General features: G+C 41.3%; 1 protein-coding gene across 1 annotated transcript; it reads left to right on the forward strand.

Annotated features, from left to right (window-relative positions):
- The first annotated feature begins 115 nt into the window (after positions 1 to 115).
- Positions 116 to 21,085, forward strand: rps6kb1b (ribosomal protein S6 kinase B1b). Its single transcript, XM_088616349.1, has 15 exons — positions 116 to 325; positions 6,606 to 6,649; positions 7,341 to 7,476; positions 7,592 to 7,660; positions 8,641 to 8,788; positions 9,233 to 9,290; positions 9,922 to 10,022; positions 10,593 to 10,683; positions 10,873 to 10,963; positions 11,493 to 11,600; positions 12,822 to 12,884; positions 13,134 to 13,211; positions 14,028 to 14,135; positions 14,352 to 14,464; positions 14,781 to 21,085. Exons 1-15 carry the CDS (start codon positions 254 to 256, stop codon positions 15,025 to 15,027), a joined length of 1,527 nt encoding a protein of 508 aa, XP_088472475.1. The 5' UTR covers positions 116 to 253; the 3' UTR covers positions 15,028 to 21,085.
- The last annotated feature ends 62 nt before the right edge of the window (positions 21,086 to 21,147 follow it).

A 21,147-nucleotide genomic window follows, 5' to 3' on the forward strand; every position in this document is an offset into this window, starting at 1 on the left:
CTGGGTACCCCACGGACACCCGCACAAACCCCCTGTCCCCCCCCCTCCCGGGGGCGCACCTGGCGAGCGGCAGTGCGCATGCCCGGGCCGGAGCCGGTGGCTTTGTGTTTTTCGGGGGGATTTCTGTTTGGCCGGCAGCCGCTGTGCGCATGCGCGGTGTGGTAGCCGGTTATGGCGGCGGTGTGTGTGTGTCCATGAGGCGGGCAGAAAGGGCCATTTTTCAGGACTGAGAGAGCAGAGAGAGACCGAGGCCATGGCTGGCGTGTTCGATATTGACCTGGACCAGCCGGAGGAGAATGTCTCCGACGAGGAGCCGGAAGAAGGGGTAGGAAATCGGGCAGGAGTGACCGGGTGTGGTTAACATGTAGCTCCCAGTAGGAGAGGCCTGTCTTCACACACACTGCAGCAAATGGATAGGCCCCACTAACTGGGAGAGCGCTGGCTCTCCTGTATAACTAACGGGGATGGTCGGTGTTCGCCTTTGATTCCTGTGCGTTTCCCCCCTGTCTGCCATACGGGTATTCGTGATTCCCGGACAAAAGTGAGAGGCCGGCGTGCACATTCAAACTGTTTCCAAAAACTTGGTGTCGGCGAAGTGAGCAGAGCACTTGTGATCGACAGGGGCTGTCTCCACGTCTCAATGGCACAGGCGCTGGAGTGTTTGCAGCTGGTCTGGTCTGACAGAAGTGCTTTTATTTCCACGCCACGCAGCTGTGTGCGCTCCCGCGGCCGTGGGGATAACAGATCTGTACGTCACTTCTAGATGTATTTATTTTTTTTATGGAAAGGCTTTGGTCTGCGTTAACGCCTTATCTGTCCTCCGGCTGGAGGAACCAAAACAAACCGGGGTTTGCCCTCCTCTCCCCTTTCCCAGAGAAACGGTCTGTAGCGATATCCATGTCTGATTTCCCGATTATTATTATTTTTAACTCCCTAATGTCCACGAAGTGGCAAATCGCACTTACAACCGGCAGGGTCGATTTTACTTTCCGTTTGAATGAACGGCTGTTGAGTCTCCCATCTAACGACGAGTCTCTTGGCCGGAGCGGAGTCGGCGTTTCTGCGGTGTAAGGCACTTGAGTGGTGTGTGTGTGTGTGCACAGCAAATTGTTTATTTTGAATGATCTGTGCGTGTCATGCACGAATCGAAAACGTAAAAACAGGCATCAAAAGCCACCCCAAGGGTCGCTATCCCCCCTGTACTCGAGGGGTTTTTCGCAACGACCGCTTCCTCTGCAGCTCCAGGCGGCTGCTTGCGGTGCGTGTGGGAGACGGCACACGTCCCGCTGTGTGAGCGCCCTCCTTCTCCAGCGGGGGGGAGAGAAGTCTCCATGCCTGTCTTCATGCCGCCTCCTGACGGGGCTCCTCTTGCTTTTAATCGCCTGCCTGTTCGCGGGGAAACAGAAGCCGCTGGACGCCGGGCAGCAGCGAGCCTCGCACAGGCTTGCGTATCGCTTTAGTGGCTTTTTCAAACCCCTCCGTGTGTTTGGTGGTTTGTGCTGCCTGAGTGCTTTCGGCGTGAGGGTACTCTTCCTAAGGAGCGGCGTTTGCGACCGCTATACTGCTATATTGCACGGCCGCGATAAAACGGATCCGTTATTTTATAGGAGTTGTTGACGGTTTGGTCGCCCCGGCTGGAGACTTGACAGGCACCCCCGTTGAGCCTTGGGGGTGGGTTTTCCGGTGGTGCCTCGGAGCCGCTTGAAGAACACGACTGAGAGAGTGTGTGATTTGTAGAAAGGAAATAAGCCCGTGGTTGAGGACCGACAAAAGCTACGCGATTCTCCCTTCATGCTGTCGGCGTCTCCGAGACACCTGCATCCCTGCGCGTTTCCACGGGTTTTCCTGGGTCTCCTGTGATTGGTTCACCCGCAGTCACGTGTTCGCCCCCCCACTACTGTGTATACTATACAAATACAGAGAATATTTGTACAGTATAGGAACAAGTAATAGGTTTATTCCAATGTGAAAAGAGAAGAAAGAAAACACAACGTTTCGGCCGTGGAGCCTTCTCAATCAGTGTATTGTGTCATCAGAATGTGTGATCAGATCCTGGACTAAAATGTTTTTATGGATGTCGAAAGTTTTAAGTCCGGTGAGATTTGTCAAAGAAATAAAAGCTTTTTCTCTGCCTTCCAGTTTGGTTGACTAGTATTCACATACTAACTAAATCATTTAAAACTGGCGATTTCTTTTAAGCCAAAATAGTGTTTGGTTTTTTAAAAAATGGAAAGTTTTTAATGGTACACTAGTTGTCGCACTATACCCAAATACAATCAATTGTAGTACAATGTTTAATTGCTGGATCCACTCATATGTATATAAAGCATTTGTAAGATTCTCTGGGATGAAATACACTATAAATACCAATAATTATTAATAGCTGACAAAAGTTCCTAAAACAACTAATTGTCACTGTTTTAAAACCTACTGCTATTCTACTTTTGGACCGATTGTCCACATTATATAGTGTAAGTTATAGTCTAGCTTTCACCAGGCTTTTGATCAAATCTTAAATTGGAGGCAGTAAGATTTAATTTCCTGATTTTATTTTCGTATTGGTCAATGGATAGAAAACTGTACAGGAAAAGAGTGAATTGGGGGAAATGGGGATGGTGGAATCAGTCAGACGAACAAAGGTTGCGAGGTGGGGAGAAGGAAGGTGGTGAATCAGACAGGTACTGAGGTGCCAAGCCACGTAGAACCTTATGGGTGAGCAGGAGGATTTTGAAGTTGACCCGAAATCTGATTGGAAGCCAGTGCAAGGACTCCAAGACAGGAGTAATGTGATCACTCGCATGCAACCTGGTCAGGGTTCTAGCTGATGGATTCTGGACATACTGAAGTCTGTTCAGTGCTGATTTTGATACCCCAGCGAGTTGGGCGTTGCAGTAATCAATTCTACAGAAGAAGAATGTGATGGCCAGCTTTTCTGCTACAGGTCTGATAGGACAGGTCTGGTGAAATTTCTGAGATGGAAGAATGGTGTTTTCAAATATTTTGTACTTGTGGATCGAACATCAAGCCTGGATCAAATATCACCCACATGTTCCTCAGTTGAGATTTAAATTCAAGTACAGTGCCAGCCATAGATAGGATTACTGCATTAGTTTTACGTAGAGCCAAGAAGCAAGACTTCAGTCTTTGTGCAGTTTAAATAAAGGTAATTTTGAAGCATCCAGATTATGTCAGAGGTGCAATTAGTAGTAGATGTAGTAGTTCCATGATGAAGTAGCAACAGCCACTTGAATGTCAGGATTCTCATTAGCATAGATTTGACTGTCATAACCACAGGAAAGATCATTCAGACCATGTGATTTTAATAGCTGTCAAAGTGGGAACATGTAAATGCTGAATATTAGGGAGGCCAGTATCGAGCCGTGAGGAACACCAGACTTCAGACCTGAAACCCCAAAAGAGACAGTGTTGGCGATTAGTAAAGCAAGAGATGATCCATTTAATAGCAATGTCAGAACTGATCACCAGTTGCAAAAACTTATAAAGCGAGAGGGTGAAGAGTGTGAGACAGGAAGTTCTTAATCAAGGAGAACAGCCAGTGATCAGAAATGCTTAGTTCAAAATATAAATGTCAGCAAACTGTAAAGCCATAAATGAAACTCCAAAGAACGTAGGTACAAATTCAAGACTGGGCCAACAGGTGGTAGACACTGTATAATGAAGATGAGTGTGTAATGTTACATGGAGGTAGAAGAAAAATGAACTATTGATACATGACGGAAACACTGCTCTTGAAGTTGAAGAAGCTCACCATACAGAAGTAATCTATGCAGTTGGTTCTTCATATTGTCTGGAAGATGATAATGACCGTAATAAAAGACAAACAGAAATTTAGGACATTTAATTAAGTGGAAGAATTAAATCGGAGGATGTTATTCTGAAATGATACAAAAAATATTGCTGCTCTGGAATCAGTCCAGAAGAGACTGATCAGATGGATTTACATGCTTAAAGAAACATTCAACTCTGATAAGCTGAAATAATTTATTTTTAATATTGAGAAGGAAAAACTGTGAGGAGGCATGATTCAAATCTCTTGACAGGAGTGAGCCCACTGTACCTCTTTAGAATTAACACTGACCAGTGAAACATGAACCAGGATCTTTAATCCTGTAGTTTTCTCCTGTTGCTTGGTATATACTGTAAGCAGAGGATCATCTAAAAAAGCAGAGTTTTCTCTGATGCTAGTTAACTCTTCTTTTCAAAATGATTGGATGCAAGTTTAAATCACTGTTTACGTCTTCCTGTAGATACTGGAGGCTACTAAAAGGTTGAGCCGATTTTAAAATCGTTCAGCCGTGCTGTTTTGCGTCATAGGTTAGTGCAAAACGAGCTGATCGTTTTGAGGGCAAGTGGTATATTATTAGCAAGAAATTAACGTCCCCACCTTAATTTTCAATCTGGATATGAAAGACGTGACTGAACATGGGCAGCATGTTGACATGGTGGCTTTTGGGATTGTGTCATCGCCCCTGTGACGTTGGCGGGACTGTTTCTCGGGCAGCTCCCACCTCCAGACAAGACCAGACAGTTGGCCAGATGTTCTATATAAGGATTCTTAGTTTTTTTTTTCTTCACAAAATCAAGACTTCAGGCAGTAAACATTGACATGGTTCCAGGTTCTCGTGGCCGGAGAGAGCCAGGTACAGTGTGCCCTTGGACGGGGACGTTAGTTGAAAAGGTTATTCCGGTCTGGAGCAGGGCCGGTAGCCGAGGTGAGGTTTTCCTTTGTCATCTGAGGGATCTCTCTCTTTATGTGCAAGCAGGGTTGTGATTCAGATAAAAGCCGATATCTTATTCCACCTGTTTTTTTGCAGCTGCTGAGGGGGCAGAATGCTCACCTGGGGCCAAGGGGGTCGGCTATACTCTCGGCCAGTTGCTCCATCACTCATTTGTCTGCTGAGGTGCTCTAGCTGTGTGGGGTGACAAACATGCCATTTAGAACGGTTTAATATTAATCAAAAAAAGCTATCTGAGGCAGAAGGGCTCTTGAAAATATTACGTAGGCCTACATGCTAAGATAGACAATGGGGAAAGGTTTTCTTTCGGTTCATTGCTGTCAACAACACTTGCTTCACTGGGCACACTTCGTTAGGTATTTTTTGTTGGCTCAAACTAGTTTCCTGTTATGTTAATTGAGGGGGAAAAAACTTGTTCCTGCTTCTTACCATTTAACTCTCCCTGTTTCAAACCTTCATTCGGGTCTAGACTGGTAGCAGTGCATAGGTCAATGAAACGAATGATAGGACAATCAATACAAAGTTTACTCTCAGGGCTGTAAAAGATGAACTGCAAAGTGCTTTAGAAACCTGTGATTGCCTCTATTTGAATCCGCTCTTTAGCTAAGTGCAATGTCTCGTCAAGACAAGAAATCCATACAATCTGTTCTCAATGGTGTGAGCAATTAAAAGGAAGCATATAGATATGGTAATTACTGCAAGAGGGGAAAGCCCCTGCACCTGACTAGCAGATCTCATACACAGTGAGTGATAATGCTTAAAGAGACCCACATAACTTACTGGAGTTTTGCAGAGCCAAGGACAAGTTTGGCTGTAATAGAAATGTGATTAGTTACACAGCTACTGCAGTGATAATAAACATTCCTTGCATAGTTCAAAAGACGTTTTTAATCAGATTTTATAAGGTAAAGGTTAATGGTGAACTTTATTTTTAACTTACCATGGGTGATTCATGCTACACAAGTTCATGCCTGGGGAAAAATATGTTTTGGGTTTTTTTTTTAATCATCCAGGTTGTTACAATAAGGTTTAATTATAGTAATGCATTCAATTCAGATATGTCAGTTCAGGTTTCACTATTAAAATGTCAGCAATATTCAAATCAGAAAACAATTTTGGTTTATTCCTTTATTTCAGAAGTGCTTTAAATCACTTTGGCTGTCTTACTATTTCAGTTTTCAGTTGGTTCATACTTATTCGGTTCATTACTGTTTCTGTCGTGTTGTCTAATTAAGACTTTGTCTCCAGACACCCCCCATCCCCGCTTGCATTTTAGTTTAAAATATTGGCTATACTTAATTTGGAAAAAGTCCCCTTTTCACATACAAAGGTCACTTTGGCTAGCAGCCATATCACCCTGCAACTCACAACTGACAGTCCATTGAAGCTCAGCAGCTGCAAGCCTGGTCAGTTATCGGGATGGGAGACCTCCTGGGAAAGGTTGCTGTTGGAAGAGGTGTTAGTGGGGCCAGCAGGGGGCGCTCACCCTGCAGTCTGTGTGGGTCCTAATGCCCCAGAATAGTGAGGGGGACACGATCCTTCAGATGAGATGTAAAACTGAGGTCCTGACTCTCTGTGGTCCTTAAAAACCCCAAGGTGTTTCTCAAAAAGAGTAGGGATGTTAACTCCGGTGTCCTGGCCACATCCCATATCGAAATTCAGTGTTGCTTCTTCATATCGCAAAGCAGTACAATGGAAGAGCTGAAAGTCATTGGTCTTTCTGGCACAACTCTTATTACGTTTCTACAACTGGAAGTGTCAGAAGTCAGAATAACTTCATAACCCTCCCCCCTACAGGGGAATTTGAGAAAGAAATGTGATCATGTCTTGTGTTTTACTGTTTTTCAGGCTCAGATCAGTGAATACATGGAGCAGTGCAGTGGCTTTGACTTGTGAGTCTTCTCCGCTCTCACCCGTCTGTAGCATCGGTAGCGAGCTGGACCGCATACATTTTGTCAACAATGAGTACAGTGTCATGAGTCATTCAAACTTAATATGCAGATCAGGACTGCGGACAAAGATGAAATTGTACATGAAAGCAACAATGGATTCAGATCGGAAAACCAAAGGCACTCTTTGCATAAAGAGACAAATCGATTTACAGCAGGTTGTGGTACCAGCGGCCTCTTAAGGTCTGGGTTCTTGGGTCTGAAAGCTCCTTGTAACCAGGGTAGTCTCTGCCTGCGGTGCCTGTTTTAAATCGACATTGTGGCCGAACAGCCTGAAATCAAGATGCATTAAATCAGAATTGATTTTACTTTTGATTGCATATTGTAACACAACCTCTTAGTGCAAAACCAATGCCAAACATGTGATGTGCCAGCTTTCTTAATGTTGTATGACTTATCCGAGCATTGAATATCTAGATGAGTCACTTTGAATGGAGGCGTAGAGGTGCGATTGTTGATTTTCACTCAGGCGGGTGCCTCCTAAAAAAAAGTCATTAAAAATTACCACGATAGTCACATGCAAAGTACAAAACATAAAGGTAAAGCTTGTTAGAAAAAGAGCCTGAAATGTATTTTAAAATGTGTGGTTGGTGCACGTTTTTCCGCTCCATGATTTTAAAACGCTTGATTGCAGGATGTCATATGGACACAACATGGAACACTGTGAAAAGTTTGAAATCTCAGAAGACAGTGTGAACAAAGGAACAGAGAAAATTCGTCCAGAATGCTTCGAGTTGCTTCGTGTCTTAGGAAAAGGAGGTTATGGAAAGGTATTTCACTTTGTTCACATAAGGCTAAAGAATTTAATTTTAACTTTCACTTCAAAGGGCGTTGAATGGCTTTTGGCCCCACTGCCCTAATGGTATGTTGAAACTCTCTCGCCAGGTCTTTCAAGTTCGGAAGGTGACCGGAGCCAACTTGGGAAAGATATTCGCCATGAAGGTTTTGAAAAAGGTACTGCAGCGTGTAACATTGTTAAAATCTGATGCTAGGTGTCTTTTTTGCTAGATGTCATTGCCCTCTGTTTTCAGCAGAATGAGCGTTTGATTAATCAAAGGTGAATTAATGGGTCAGTGGGTCATTAACTGCTTGGCCAGTTAACTACAGGCTGCACTTTCCTTGACAAAAGAAGCTCTTAGGATTTTAGGCACAGTGTAGTAGACTGTCTGCTTTAAATGACATTTGGCAGCTTCACAAGAACTGGCACGACTCAGGGTGTTACAAAACTGCATCGAGTGCTCTTTTGGTCCCCGAAGGAGGCTGCTTTGTTAATTTCAAGCTGAAGACAAAAGGATAAGGCTATTTATAATTAAATGTGGAAAGAAAAGGGATGTTTCAGTGTTTAAAACAATTGGAATGATTTAAACTCATTTCAGAAAGCTAACTTTTAAAGCCTTGCTCTCATTGTTAAAGATGGCTCGTAATGATTTTGAGCCCAGCGTGTGAACTGAAGTAACTCTTGCTCAGATGTAAATAGTACATCTATTTTAATGAAAGACAAATGCAGTCTTTTCGTGTCCATGTGGGTTTTGTCCAGGTGCTGTGGTTTCACCTGAAGGCAGGCTGGTTAGGCTACAGCAAGCCTAAATTGCCTTTGTGTGTTTGGAATGGCATCCCATGTAGGGTATAGTCCTGCATTGCACCCTGTATCTACAGGACAAGCTCTGGATTGCTGCCACCCTCACTGTTACCATCAGCTTCGGTTAATGGTTGAACAGGGAGGTAAAAAACCCTGAAATTTAAATCAGAAAAGTCACACACGGGGTTGAAAACAAGTGATTTGGTATCATGTGTTTTCAACAACATTTTATTTTTAAAAAAGCTATGAAAGGATCTCGGTCTCCCCCCCCCCCCCCCCCAAACCCCCATTGCTGTGAACAGGAGCTGTGCAGTTGCACGGTTGCGGTATGGCTAACGTCTGCTCCGTCTCGCAGGCGATGATCGTGCGAAACGCGAAGGACACGGCTCATACTAAAGCGGAGCGGAATATCCTCGAGGAAGTGAAGCACCCCTTCATCGTGGATCTCATTTACGCTTTTCAGACGGGCGGAAAGCTTTACCTCATCCTCGAATACTTGAGCGGTGAGTGTCTGCACAGCCTCCTCCTTGGAATGCCAGCGGCGTGCGTGCGCAGGGCAGTCCTCGCGGCCGGCCCGTCGGTGTGGGTTCGCGCGGGGCTCCCCGCGGAGCTGTGAGCGTACCGCCACGGGCGTACAAGGTGCACAAACCGCGGCGGGTGGAGGCGGGCGGAAAGTAAGCCTGGCGCATCATTTCCTGCCGTAAACGCTAACATCCCTATCGAGTGACCCCGTTAAAAAAAAAAACTGAACCCGGAAGGTGTGTGTGATTGAAATTGCTTTGTCTTCGGCAGCTGCAGGTTTTTACGTTTGCGCCAGCAGATCATCATATTTGTTCCACTAATCACAAGTGACCCCCGGGGGAGGTTGGTTTAAAATTATAATAATAGAATTAGAATTATGAGACACGAGACCTAAAAAGATGGTAATTTTGTTTTGCCGTATGCAGGTGGAGAGCTTTTTATGCAGCTGGAAAGAGAAGGAATTTTCATGGAGGACACTGCCTGGTAAGTGCTCAGAAAGTCAAGGGACTGTCCTAAAGTTTATTCAGGTTGGGGAAACTAAGACGCTGAGATGATCTGAGATGGAGGAACGGGTGAGGCAGTGTCATGCTACTTACTACTGGGTAAGTTTTTCGTGTTTGGAGGATTGGAGATTATATTAAGCGTTCCTCTTTTAGAAACATTCCCAGAGTTTTTTTTTTTTAGAGTCAAGTGGTTGGGAACGCTTTGTAGTCAGAATCCCAGTCTTCATGATCTGCAGTTCTACCTGCTTCATTCTGTCACTGAACTGGCTACGTTATCTTTTATTTCGGGTGTTTGCACCACATTATAAAGCTGTCTTGCTCGCTGTGATCTTAGATTGGTATAAATCACAGACGTTTTGCAGTAGTCAGATGGTTGGTGATATAAAAAAAAACACTAGAAGGTTTTTTTTCTTGGCATGATGAACAGCAATTGGAGAAAAATCGTTTTTCTATATTGCCATTGTTTAAAACTACATGACATTTTCCTGATCATGAGCCGAAATAAATCAATATTTTATGTCGTTTGAATTCCAGTGAAAGATAACATGGAAAGAATAGGTTAAAAGTGATATTGGCAGGCAGGGTTCTAATAGTTATATGTCTACTTTCAGCTTTTATTTAGCAGAAATCTCCATGGCTCTTGGACACTTACATCAGAAAGGGATCATCTACAGGGACCTAAAACCAGAAAACATCATGCTTAATAACCAAGGTAATGTAGCGGCTTTGTCTGCAGATTGAGTGGTCAGGAGCAGCAGTTCCCAGAATACCGGCTGCAGGAACACTAGATAATGCTTTGACACTACGTCATGGATCTGATTTTCTAAGAACCAGTCTATTTATTAAATCAGTGGAGAACCTGCTTCCTAATTCTGGGACTGAAGTCTTTAAAGCAGCTCAGCTATAACTCAGCCTAATTCATTTAAACAAGTAATTTGTTTAAATATTAGCCACAGGGATCATGCGTGGTTATTGAAATGAGCATAAGACAAGATCTCTGTCACTCGCAGGCCAGTACCAACAACAAAAGCAAATGTGAATAAAAAAACATTTGAACCACTGTGATTGGAGAGAATGTGTTCTTCTTTTCCTTTACTTATCAAGAAGTATCGCTAAACCATTGCTAAAAGGATTTTTTTAAAGTTAATGTATGAAATTTTATATACAACCAAATCTTGTATAACACAACACTTAAAATGCTGTAGTTTTTTTATGATGAATATTAAATATGCATACTAAATTCTGTTCCCATTAGTAAGACATATTGGTTGTTCTTTTGCAGGTCATGTGAAACTGACCGATTTTGGACTCTGTAAAGAATCAATACACGATGGCACAGTCACCCATACCTTTTGTGGTACAATAGAGTACATGTAAGTAAAACAGACAGTATAGGTTTTTCAGCTCTGCAGGTGTAATATATGAAATGTACTCCATCTGAACTGCAGTTTTTAAAGTTGGGAAGGGGTACCTCCTTTTTCCATTAATACTGAAAAAGTATTTCCTTTAATGAAGAAAAAGCACTTGTCTAATCTTCCGCTCTCCGACTCTCTCTCTCTCAGGGCTCCTGAGATCCTCATGAGGAGCGGACACAACCGGGCTGTTGACTGGTGGAGTCTGGGGGCCTTAATGTATGACATGCTGACGGGAGCAGTGAGTGTCTCTTTATACACACGGGGTGTGGTACGGTCTAGGGAGGCATGTGGCTCTACCTCCAAAGATGAATCACAAAATAAGGCATTGCATTTTCTTGGGGGGGGGGTAAAGGCTGTAAGTGAAAGAAGCAAAATTGCAGGTGAAAGGATGTTAGTCAAGTGTTACAAGTGTCATCTCAGGTGAGGGCACCAACCTAAATTGGCACATCAGCAAACTGAACGGATTGATCCCTCTGAGCTCCATTCTCTGCCGCTCAGTCTCGTAATAATTAACATTGAGGCAGGAGGTAATTCAATGAGATGGGAGACTTGTTGGCCATCAGTCCTCTCTGAGCTCCATGCATAGTTGGGCATACCAGAACTTTATAGTATTAGTTTTACCAAGAAAGCTGTATTGTCAGATGTGGAACATGGGTCCTGGTTAGTGTTTCTCTAAAACGAAAGCAAAATACGATATTTTGTCACCAGAAAGATGCACTTTTTTTCTAACAATAAATGTATACTTTTTCCTAACCTGTGTTTTTCAGCCACCCTTCACGGGTGAAAACAGGAAGAAAACTATTGACAAAATCCTGAAGTGTAAACTCAACCTTCCACCCTACCTCACACAAGAAGCCAGGGACCTTCTCAAAAAGGTACGGAACTCTGTTTCTAGAATGATTTAATCCCATACTGCCTATCGGGAACTGTTGTTAGTTAATACGATAATTGGTGTGATTTACTTGGTTGATTTTTTCATTAAACCAATCATCATTAGCTTGTTTTAACCAAGCATAAAACAATAAGAAGTTGTCACCATCCATTGGTTAATTGCAACCTATTCAGCCTTGTGATCAGAATATTTACCGCTGGAGTGTCTTCTCGTTTCAGAGAGCGTCGTAGTTTGTCATTGGCATGGTGTTGTTTAACGTCAAGCCTTCAGACAATTTTGCTCAACAGTAGCCTATGTAAAGAAAAGACAGACCCTAGAACAGAACCCTGTGAGACGCCACAGGTGTAGCCTTTGTACTCTATTTGAGCATTGTAAACCAAGAATTGGCACCGTCAGACAATCCCAAGAGGTTCTGAAGACATTCAGTCAGGATTAAATAATCACCGATGTCAAATGCTGCAGCTGAATCTAAGTGAATAAGTGCCAAAGGCAGGTTCATGCCAAGCTAGAAGCTTGTCATTTATTGTTTTCATAAGGATAATTCCTGCACAAAAACCTTCACGAACATTCTCAGACTCCTCATAAACAAATAAGTGATAGTAGCTCCTACTATCCAAGACTTCTACTATTGCTACTACGATTGCTGCTTCTGCTACTAGTGTCAATCACTCCTAGATAACATTTGGAGATTGTTAAATATTGCAGGTCTTGGGTTTGAGTCAATTGAGTAGGTTTTAGGAGGTTGTACCATAGTAACCAGTTTTAAACAATTCCATATAAAATGGATTTGATGATCATGCTTGAAACATCGGAGTGTGTTTATAGTTTTCTGGGATTTGTTTCATGCTCTGGGAAGGGAATCTATTGCAGAGTTGATTTTGATATGGTACTCCCTGTTTTAGTGGAGTTGATCGACGGGGGGGTTGTTACATTTGATGACGAAGGCCACTTCATTTGCATATGTAGTGATTCTTGTGCAGTGACACACTGCCGCTTCCCATGCTGCAGTGTGCCACAGTGACACTAATATGCTTACTTTCAGTTCCTGTCTCCCTTTGCAGTGTTTTCACCTTTTGCAAGGCTTTTAAAACCTTGGATCCATGAGATGTATTGTAGTTCGTTGTTTCATGTGTGTTCTCTGTACCCTCGTGCACATCATAGCGACTTAAGCTGATCTCAGTTGACCTCAACTTGGCTTTTGCAGCTGCTAAAAAGAAATGCCTCATTACGGCTGGGAGGTGGACCAGGAGATGCCACAGAAGTGCAGGTGTGTTTTCCTCTCGTCTCTTTAAAAAGCTAGGGAATGTTATTCTGCGTTTTTAAAGCCTGTGTGCTGTGTCTCTTTTTTTAACTCGATGGGAAGTAGTCCTGTAAAGCATCGAGGTGCTTTAAGTACTTGAGTCAAATCAACCCCATGGAAAATAGTTATTGCTGTTTTATAGCCGTTTCCAGTAACTGTCTCATTGAGCCAGGGAAGACTTCAGTAGAGCTGTTGTTTCAATGTGTTTTCTTGTAGGCTCATCTCTTCTTCAGACACATTAACTGGGACGATCTCCTTGCCCGTAAAGTGGAGCCGCCTTTCAAACCCTTCCTAGTAGGTATCGCAGCAGTCTCGATGCTGCTTCAATATGGGATTGTTACGGTGACATGGAAAATACCAGGTTTTACTTGGTTAAATTCAATTTGGAGCTTAATACAAAAGCCCTATTTTAATATGAATTTAGCTATTAAGATGAAGGCCCTTAAAATTAGTCAGTGATCTCCTTGAGTCTAGAACAGTGGTCCTCAATCCTGGATCTCGGGGTCTACTGTGTCTTTTTGTTGCAACTGATTGACCCCTTAATTACCAGTTCTAATTACCAGTTCATGTGATTAGAAATTATCTGCATCTAGGCCTTGGTTTGAAAAACTAGCCTAAACTATATTATTTCAAATGACTTTTATGGGAATGACAGTTTACCATTATACCTCACACACATGAATGAGGGAAGTTTTGAAAATGAGAAATTGGCACAGGCTGATAATTACTCCATCAACATTTTTTGAGTTCAAAATTGAATTGAATGGAACAAACATGCTAAAAATACACAATTAACAGCAAACGCCGGGCTCACCCGGGTCTAGGATTGAGAACCACTGAACGAGATATTATCTGTAATGGACACATCTGTAAATCATCATCTTGTTTCTTTCTGAAGTGTCACACCTTTCATTTTTAGGAACTATAACTCATCTCATCCTAGACTCTCTTGAAAAATATGATATTACATATTAACCATTTTTCCTGTCAGAATTAAACCTAATTCCAGCCTCTGCAAGATGTCACTCAGCTGCTCTTTGCAAAGGATTCTGCAGTAAGAGCATATAAAATCGGAGAATTAAGAAACAGCTTGTTTTCTCTGTCTAACAGCAATCTGCCGATGATGTGAGCCAATTTGATTCAAAGTTTACAAGCCAGACCCCTGTAGACAGTCCTGATGACTCGACACTCAGTGAAAGTGCCAATCAAGTCTTCCTGGTAAGTCCACACATGCCCTCCATTAGTTTTTCTTGTATCATGTTGTTTTCTGTTCTGACTCATATGAATTAGAATTCTTGAAGTTACCAAATTTCTCTTCTGTGATTTTGTTTTGTCCTTGTTTAGAAACTTCTGTCTTCCATCAGTTGTTCTGAGTCACTGTAGCAATTTAGTCTCTCTTGCAATGCTGAGTTCTTGCCTTTCACTGTCTTTCAGGGGTTTACATATGTAGCTCCTTCGGTACTGGAAAATGTAAAGGAGAAATTTTCTTTTGAGCCAAAAATCCGATCGCCTCGACGATTTCTGGGAAGCCCAAGAACACCCGTCAGGTAATTGGCTTGAGGCAGAGGTTTTAGTTTCTGCTCACCGTTTTCTGGAGCACTGTTAGTACATATCTTGTAACGCAGCCGGAAGAAGGTTCTTGGTTTTTATACTAAATGTTAATATCCTGTGGCCTCTGTGGAAGATGGGTAAAAATGGTGGAGGCCCATTTCAGGAAAAAGGCGTCTAGATTGACATTAGGTGTCTCATGTTGAAGTGTACGTTGCTCGTTAAAGAATTTAAGATATGCCCACACCCTTGTTCTGAGAAGACGGGAGTGAACCCAGGCAGAGGTGATATAAGGCTGTTGTTTTTGTGTCCCAGCCCAGTGAAGTTTTCAGGGGACTGCTGGCCACGAAGTCCTGTCATTCCGGGAGCTCCCGCTGTCCAGGCTCCGACGGAATTCGCCATGGATGTGTCCGGGGTGGAACACATGGACGTAACCGCTAGCGGGGAAGCCTCCGCCCCACTGCCGATCAGGCAGCCAGCGGGCGCCGGCGCTGTGCCCTTCAAAAAGCAGGCCTACCCCATGATCTCCAAAAGGCCAGAACATTTACGTATGAATCTATGACCTTCAGCCAGCTCTAGGGTTTGTTTGTTTGTTTTTTAAGGACGCTAGAAAATAAAATCGTGACGTGCCCCCACCAGCTGCGCCACTGACTCCCCTCCAGACAAGCATGTGCACAGAGGAGCCCAAGTGTGTGAGACAGGGGCTGCAAGGGGCTCTCGCCTCACCACGTCACCCGTTCAGATATATGCTCCAGTTGCCTCTGATCAGGTGTGAGGATGATTTGCAGACCGGGCCTGAATGCTGGACTTTTTTTTTTTTTATTATTATTTTGTAAAACCATTGTAGCTCATAAGAAGAAGAAAAAAAAAACGGGAATCCGTTTCGGCAGAGTCCACTCCACCTCGTATTGACTGGATGAGAATTATGTGCCGGGGCCCCATGTCAGTTAATATAATGCTGTTAATGAATTGCTTCCACTGAATGCTTGAAGTTCTCGCAGTATTACTCTGAACGTGGCATTGCTTCCCCAATCAGAATAAAATCACTTTAACGAAACTGTAAAACAAAATGGACTCCCTTCATTAGTCAGGGATTCTTCATAACTGTCATCTTGTGAGTTGTTTGCAAAAAAGGGATGCAATTGGTATACTGAGTTAATGAAACGATATATTGTAGTCACAATAAAATAAAAAGTTAGTTTTACTTTTTTATATACTTTCCTGTTTAATCACGTGAATTGATTTCAGCTGTATTTTTCCGACTCGTGAGCTCAAAGGTTTCTTTTTTATTTTTGCCTTTCACGCGATGTTTGAGAAGAGGTGATTCGCTTAACATCTAGCCCTGCTGAGTCAGAAATGCTGCAGATATTTTGGCATGAACAAATGGCTGGGATTGGTAGGTGGTGAATGTGTGACTTGTATGATGACATCACAGTAGAGAACAATTGGACTTCGTTGTCCCAAGAGCTGTTGGTATTTTTTTTTTCTAACTTGTCTAGAACAGCACCCTGTGAGCTATGCATTGACTGTTTTTAATGCTTTTGTGTGTAAATGATACTGGCAACCTTTCTAGGTGGTTTTAAGTCTTTCCAGAAGTACTGAAAGTTGCAGATTGGTTGAGGCTCTTGGATTTAGATGTTGTGTGCACTCCTTATGGAGTGAGGGCAGCTGAACATCATTTGACAGCTTGAACTGACCAATAATTTACGTTAATCGTAAAAACGTATTGGTTTTGGGGAATCTCCTTTCTGCATACAACGTCAAAATGGTAGGGGGCGATGAGTGCTGCTTCCGAAGGTTTTTTCTTTTAAGCCTTTTTTTTAAGCAGCCCCCTCTATCTGATTTAGAAATCTTTACAGACAACCTTAAGCTGTAACCAAATCCTTAATGCTGCCTTAAAAAGTATTCTGATAAGTACTAGCCATCTCCCCCCCCCCACATTTAACCAAAAGTAATGTGTATTTTTCTGTTTGCAAGGTATCAGTATAGAATAATTGCTAGACTGCTATTTCTCTGTGCTCGTGAGCTTTGAACAACCGTCCGTAGTAAGACGTGGATTTGGTCTTAAGCATTTCAGTAAGATTGTGGTTGAAGTATTTATTTTCTAAGCTGAGCCATCAGGAGAAAAGCCATAAAGAAGCCCTGTACTGTACACAGAACTTGGGAGGAGATGAGTGTTTTTCCTAGATCAAATATCATATTGTGAAAAGGGGGTAATCACATTTTCATACACTTTTTAAGAGGAAACCTGAAAATTGATTGGAAAGAAGGTGTCATAACTGAATAGGGTATTCCAACAGTCAGATCTCTTTCTAAGCTTTTTTTATGCCGTTTCCCGATTTTGTGCCCTAGTGGTGAAAATGTAGAAGAGTAGTTTTTCATATACAGGCAGTATGAATTGGATCGTCATTTGTTTTTGGTAGGCATTTGTTTGTTGAACCTTTTGTCCGGTTGGCATTAGGCCACTTTGCAAAATCTGCAAACCATTTAGAACACAATGTCCCAACCCAGGAATGTGAGATAACTGAGGTCCCATGTGCTTGAAAATGGTTGCGGAAAAGCTGTTGTGGTTGAGCACAGAGGGTCATTCTCACCCCTTCCTCAACATCATATACGTGAGGTCTCCATCACTGACCTTTTATTTAAAAAAAATGGGTGAGGCTTCCAAGTGGCAGAACTGGTCAAACGCTCGCTGGAGTGCAGAATGGCATGTTTGATCTAGGCACCATGGGGGATTCAAGTATGTTCATGTTGCGGGTCAGCTGTAAACGGGATTCCTGAGGCAGCAGTGTACAATTGGTACAGCACCAATTGCAGTTAGGCCAGGATTAGTCAGCCACAGCAGCTCTTGCAGGTTCCCAGGTGCCTGCAAGCATGCAGGGTGGTCAACCAGAGGTGTGGCCCTCCCCCAGTCATTGTTGAGCCTCCTATACCATGTGGTAAGAGCAGTGGCTCGACACTCAATTAGTTCTGCCTGCGTGTGGCTGCAGTGTTTGTAGCCATGAGCCTTAACATGAAATGTCCACCCAGGTGCGTGTTATATAAAGAAAGATCATGTATACAAGATACAATCAGAAACATGAGCCGTCTTATTAAAGTATTTGTTGAACATACTGTAACTTTGTGTATGCAACTCATTGAGCTCCTACAGATCAAAGCTTTGATTAAAAGTTTTCCGTTTATCAGCATTTCTATAATGTACCAGGAAGAATATAGAATTTTTTTCCGCTTCCTGTTGGTGGAACTGTTTGTACATAGCAGTTTTGCAAGGTTAAGTAATGCCTACTAAACTTGCTAAAACTCCATTGTCGTATGAAAGACTTGATACGTTGAATGAATTATGAAGAAAGGGAAAGCTCGTTTTTTACTCGATGCTTAACCAGTAATGGTATAATCAGATTTATTATACCGATTTAAACCCTTGCATCTACAAAGTCTGTTTATTTTAGACATCTGAAAATTTGACTGATTCTTACAGCTATATTTTGCTATTGAATGTATTTTAGCACAATAAACCCTAATTTTCATGACCATTCTTTTTTTCAAGTTTTATTGCATAGACCTCCGTTCAGTACCCTCCAATGCAGACGTCTAAATGTGTTCTCATGGGTTATATCCCGAATCATTCAAAGGACAAAGTCCTAGTAAGTGTGCAAAAATCATAATAACGTCATATGCAAGTACCACTCAGACTTTAAACCTGAAGTATAATAAGGTGTTGAAATTAATAATAAGTGTAAAAATGCTAAATTACATGTTTTAAATATCCAAGTTTATTCATTACAGTCACTGATTGCAAGTCAAACTAAAATCCTTTTGCTATGAATTCTGAATGCTTTCTTCTAAGAAGCGATATTTAACATTATAGGAAGACAGCAGTCTATAGAGATGTGAAGTGTTTATTCTTAAGAATATTTCACTATTATGCAGGAAGAGTTGTATTAAAATCTGTTTTGGTTTATTGATGTTATCAATCTAAGACCGAAAAATGATTGTAGCAGTTAAATACAGTATCATTATCCTTAATTTTTTAATTGAAGTGTTACTTATCACCTTACAGCACTAAAGCTCTTCTCTAGCTCTTTAGTTTATAGAAGAATTTTACTTTGGCCTTATTTAGGGTGGCTTCTGGTTTTGTGTTTTTGGTTATTCAAGAGGGGTCAGAGGTTTGCAGAAATCAAGTGACTGTCAATATAGATTCCAACTGGAATTGCATCTCCAAAGAGTTGCATCTCTGTGCTCTATAAATGAGGATGACTGGTCTGGTTACTTAAAGCAATCTGCTGTTATCCTGTTGTCAGAAAAGAATTAGAAATGTATTATGCATGTAAATTTAGCAATAAACGAGGCTGCGATCGAACGGCTCTGAAGTTGGAGTGGTACTGTCAAGTTTGCTCATGTGTGTAGATATCCCGGATTAACTTCTCATGTGTTTCAAATGGTGGGTGGGATAGACTAGTACTTTCAAGTTTGGTTTTCTTGTAAGCTTTTAAAAAGTCATTCTAATTAAGTGTTGAACCAGCTCTCGAGACAGGTTACCAGAAATTACAGAGTGGTAGTACCTCATCCATAGGTATGAATGTTTTCGCAACGATATTGACTGGTCCCAGTCAAGCTTTTTAGCTTTGTATCGTCTTCTCGCATTGTAAAAGTATCCATTGAAACAATTTAATCTCCTTTACATTATTTTAAGCTTTGAAAATCTGTAACACTTACATTTATTATAGGTCCCTTTTGAACTTTGCTCAAATTTGTAGTTACTACTTACTGTGAAATGTTTTATTTATTCAAGTGCCATTCTCTTTATTTTCCCTATTCTACAGCGCACTATGCAAATTATCTGTATTTATTTGTAAAGATTCTAGTAGCTCTGCTGTGCATTAAACAATCACAAAAGAAAATAAAGATGTTCCTTTAAAGTTGCAGAAATATTTTTTTATTATATTTGTTAGGGATTTTTTCATTTTTGGTCAATTAATCTTTGATGTTTACAAATTGCAAATAACTTGAAACACAGCAGCTATTGTATTTTTTTTTTCAACTTTTACAATCTTTGTAAACTTTTCGATTTGTAATTACCAAGCTCAGAAGATGATCTTTTTCCACTTTTTTGGTCCTTTTGTTTTATATTTGGTTGTGCATCGAAGCAGGGACTGTAAAATTGAGTAATAGAACCTGCTATGTAAAGTGTAAACTTTGAATATATTAAATAAGGATTCACAATGCTTTTAGTCAGGGGTGTACTTTGATACTAAATGGAAGTATAGTGCACAGATGACTCACAATAGTGAAGATCATCTTCACATGCTTTTAACTTGTTTAAAAGCATCTTTGTTGGTAATGTAGGGTCTTTGTGTCAATGCATACTGACACAAAAATGTACATTCTGTGCCTTTAAAAATGCATATATTGCCAAGTGTTTGCTTACAATGTCTGAAATGGCACCCTGTACTTTTACTAAATGACTGCAGCAAGTGCTTCTCACTTTAGATTTGGAATTACCTGTATTAGTATATAGGAAGCTGTATTAATTTTGTAGATTGACGTAGGCATACCTTTATAGTCACTGTGTTTGGCTCAACATTGTTAATACTCCTAAACATAATCTGTTCTTAAGTGTTTGAATGTTGATGAAATGTGTTATTGATCTGGTCGTGGCTACAATGAACAAGTAATTGCTGATCTGGGGGATGGAGCTGTTTCTTCAAATGTGATTGTTCTTGAAGAGCTGCAGATAAAATGATTTTTTTTAGACGCTATTTAGAAATTATTTCTTGTCTGTTTTATGTTTCTCTTGTCGAGTCACAACTTGAGGTATTTCAGATAGGCTTGGTGTCAACTACCAGTCAACACTCTGAGAATTTTGAGATTTAAATACATAAACTATGCTATAAATAAAATCCCGTTTTCTCAATTTTACTACTAATGATTGAAAGCCAACAAGGATCCAGAGTGCAAACTCTGTATAGTTATCCTTCCCAGAAGGTATTGGCATCTGAATGACAAAAATGAATACTTTTAATCTGTTACTTCTGATGTTTTCTTGTTACCTTTTCATAGATCTTACTCCTCAGTAAATCATTTGGTAAATAACTTTAGTTGATTGTGATAATATCTCTTGTGGCAAGCCTAGTTTTAAACTGTAGCTTAAAATGTTGCCTTCAGTTTTCAAACACTGTATAAAGAGCTGGAGAATTCTTCTGAACTGTTCTTCCTGGAAGCTGTTAATGGTTCTTATTTATGGGAAAGGAACAAAGCAAAGGCTCTAAATAATTAGTGATGTGTGTGAAAACCAGTCAAACAATGCTTGTCTTAAACCCAAATGACATTTGAAGCAACAGCTTTAAATGTAACTCATCTGTGGTCTATGCTTTCTAGGTTACGTTTTTTTTCCTCCAAGGAAATTAGTATTTAGTTGCTGCTTTGGGGAGTAGAACAGAGCCTGTACAAAAGGCAACAGAAAAATATGTACAGTGCCACACTTAGGTAGGAGTCTTAAGACTTATACATCTGATTTTAAGTGAACAGCTGTAAATAGTAAAGTTAAAAATGATTAAATCTGTTCATTACTATCTCCAAGGTTTGTGTAAGAACTCCCTTTATTAAATGAAGGAAACATTTTTGTTTTTCATGTTTTTTCTCATCTTATCTTTTAGGATACACCTTTGTGAAAGAATCAACT

Source organism: Lepisosteus platostomus, chromosome 22 (assembly GCF_059453375.1).
Source record: "Lepisosteus platostomus isolate fLepPlt1 chromosome 22, fLepPlt1.hap1, whole genome shotgun sequence".
Taxonomy (NCBI): domain Eukaryota; kingdom Metazoa; phylum Chordata; class Actinopteri; order Semionotiformes; family Lepisosteidae; genus Lepisosteus; species Lepisosteus platostomus.

Bases quoted from the DNA above. Each gene is read 5' to 3' on its own strand.
- rps6kb1b (XM_088616349.1), top strand. From the start codon at position 254: ATGGCTGGCGTGTTCGATATTGACCTGGACCAGCCGGAGGAGAATGTC. The intron at 6,650-7,340 runs GTGAGTCTTCTC...GCTTGATTGCAG, and splicing joins CAGTGCAGTGGCTTTGACTT to GATGTCATATGGACACAACA. The intron at 8,789-9,232 runs GTGAGTGTCTGC...TGCCGTATGCAG, and splicing joins CATCCTCGAATACTTGAGCG to GTGGAGAGCTTTTTATGCAG.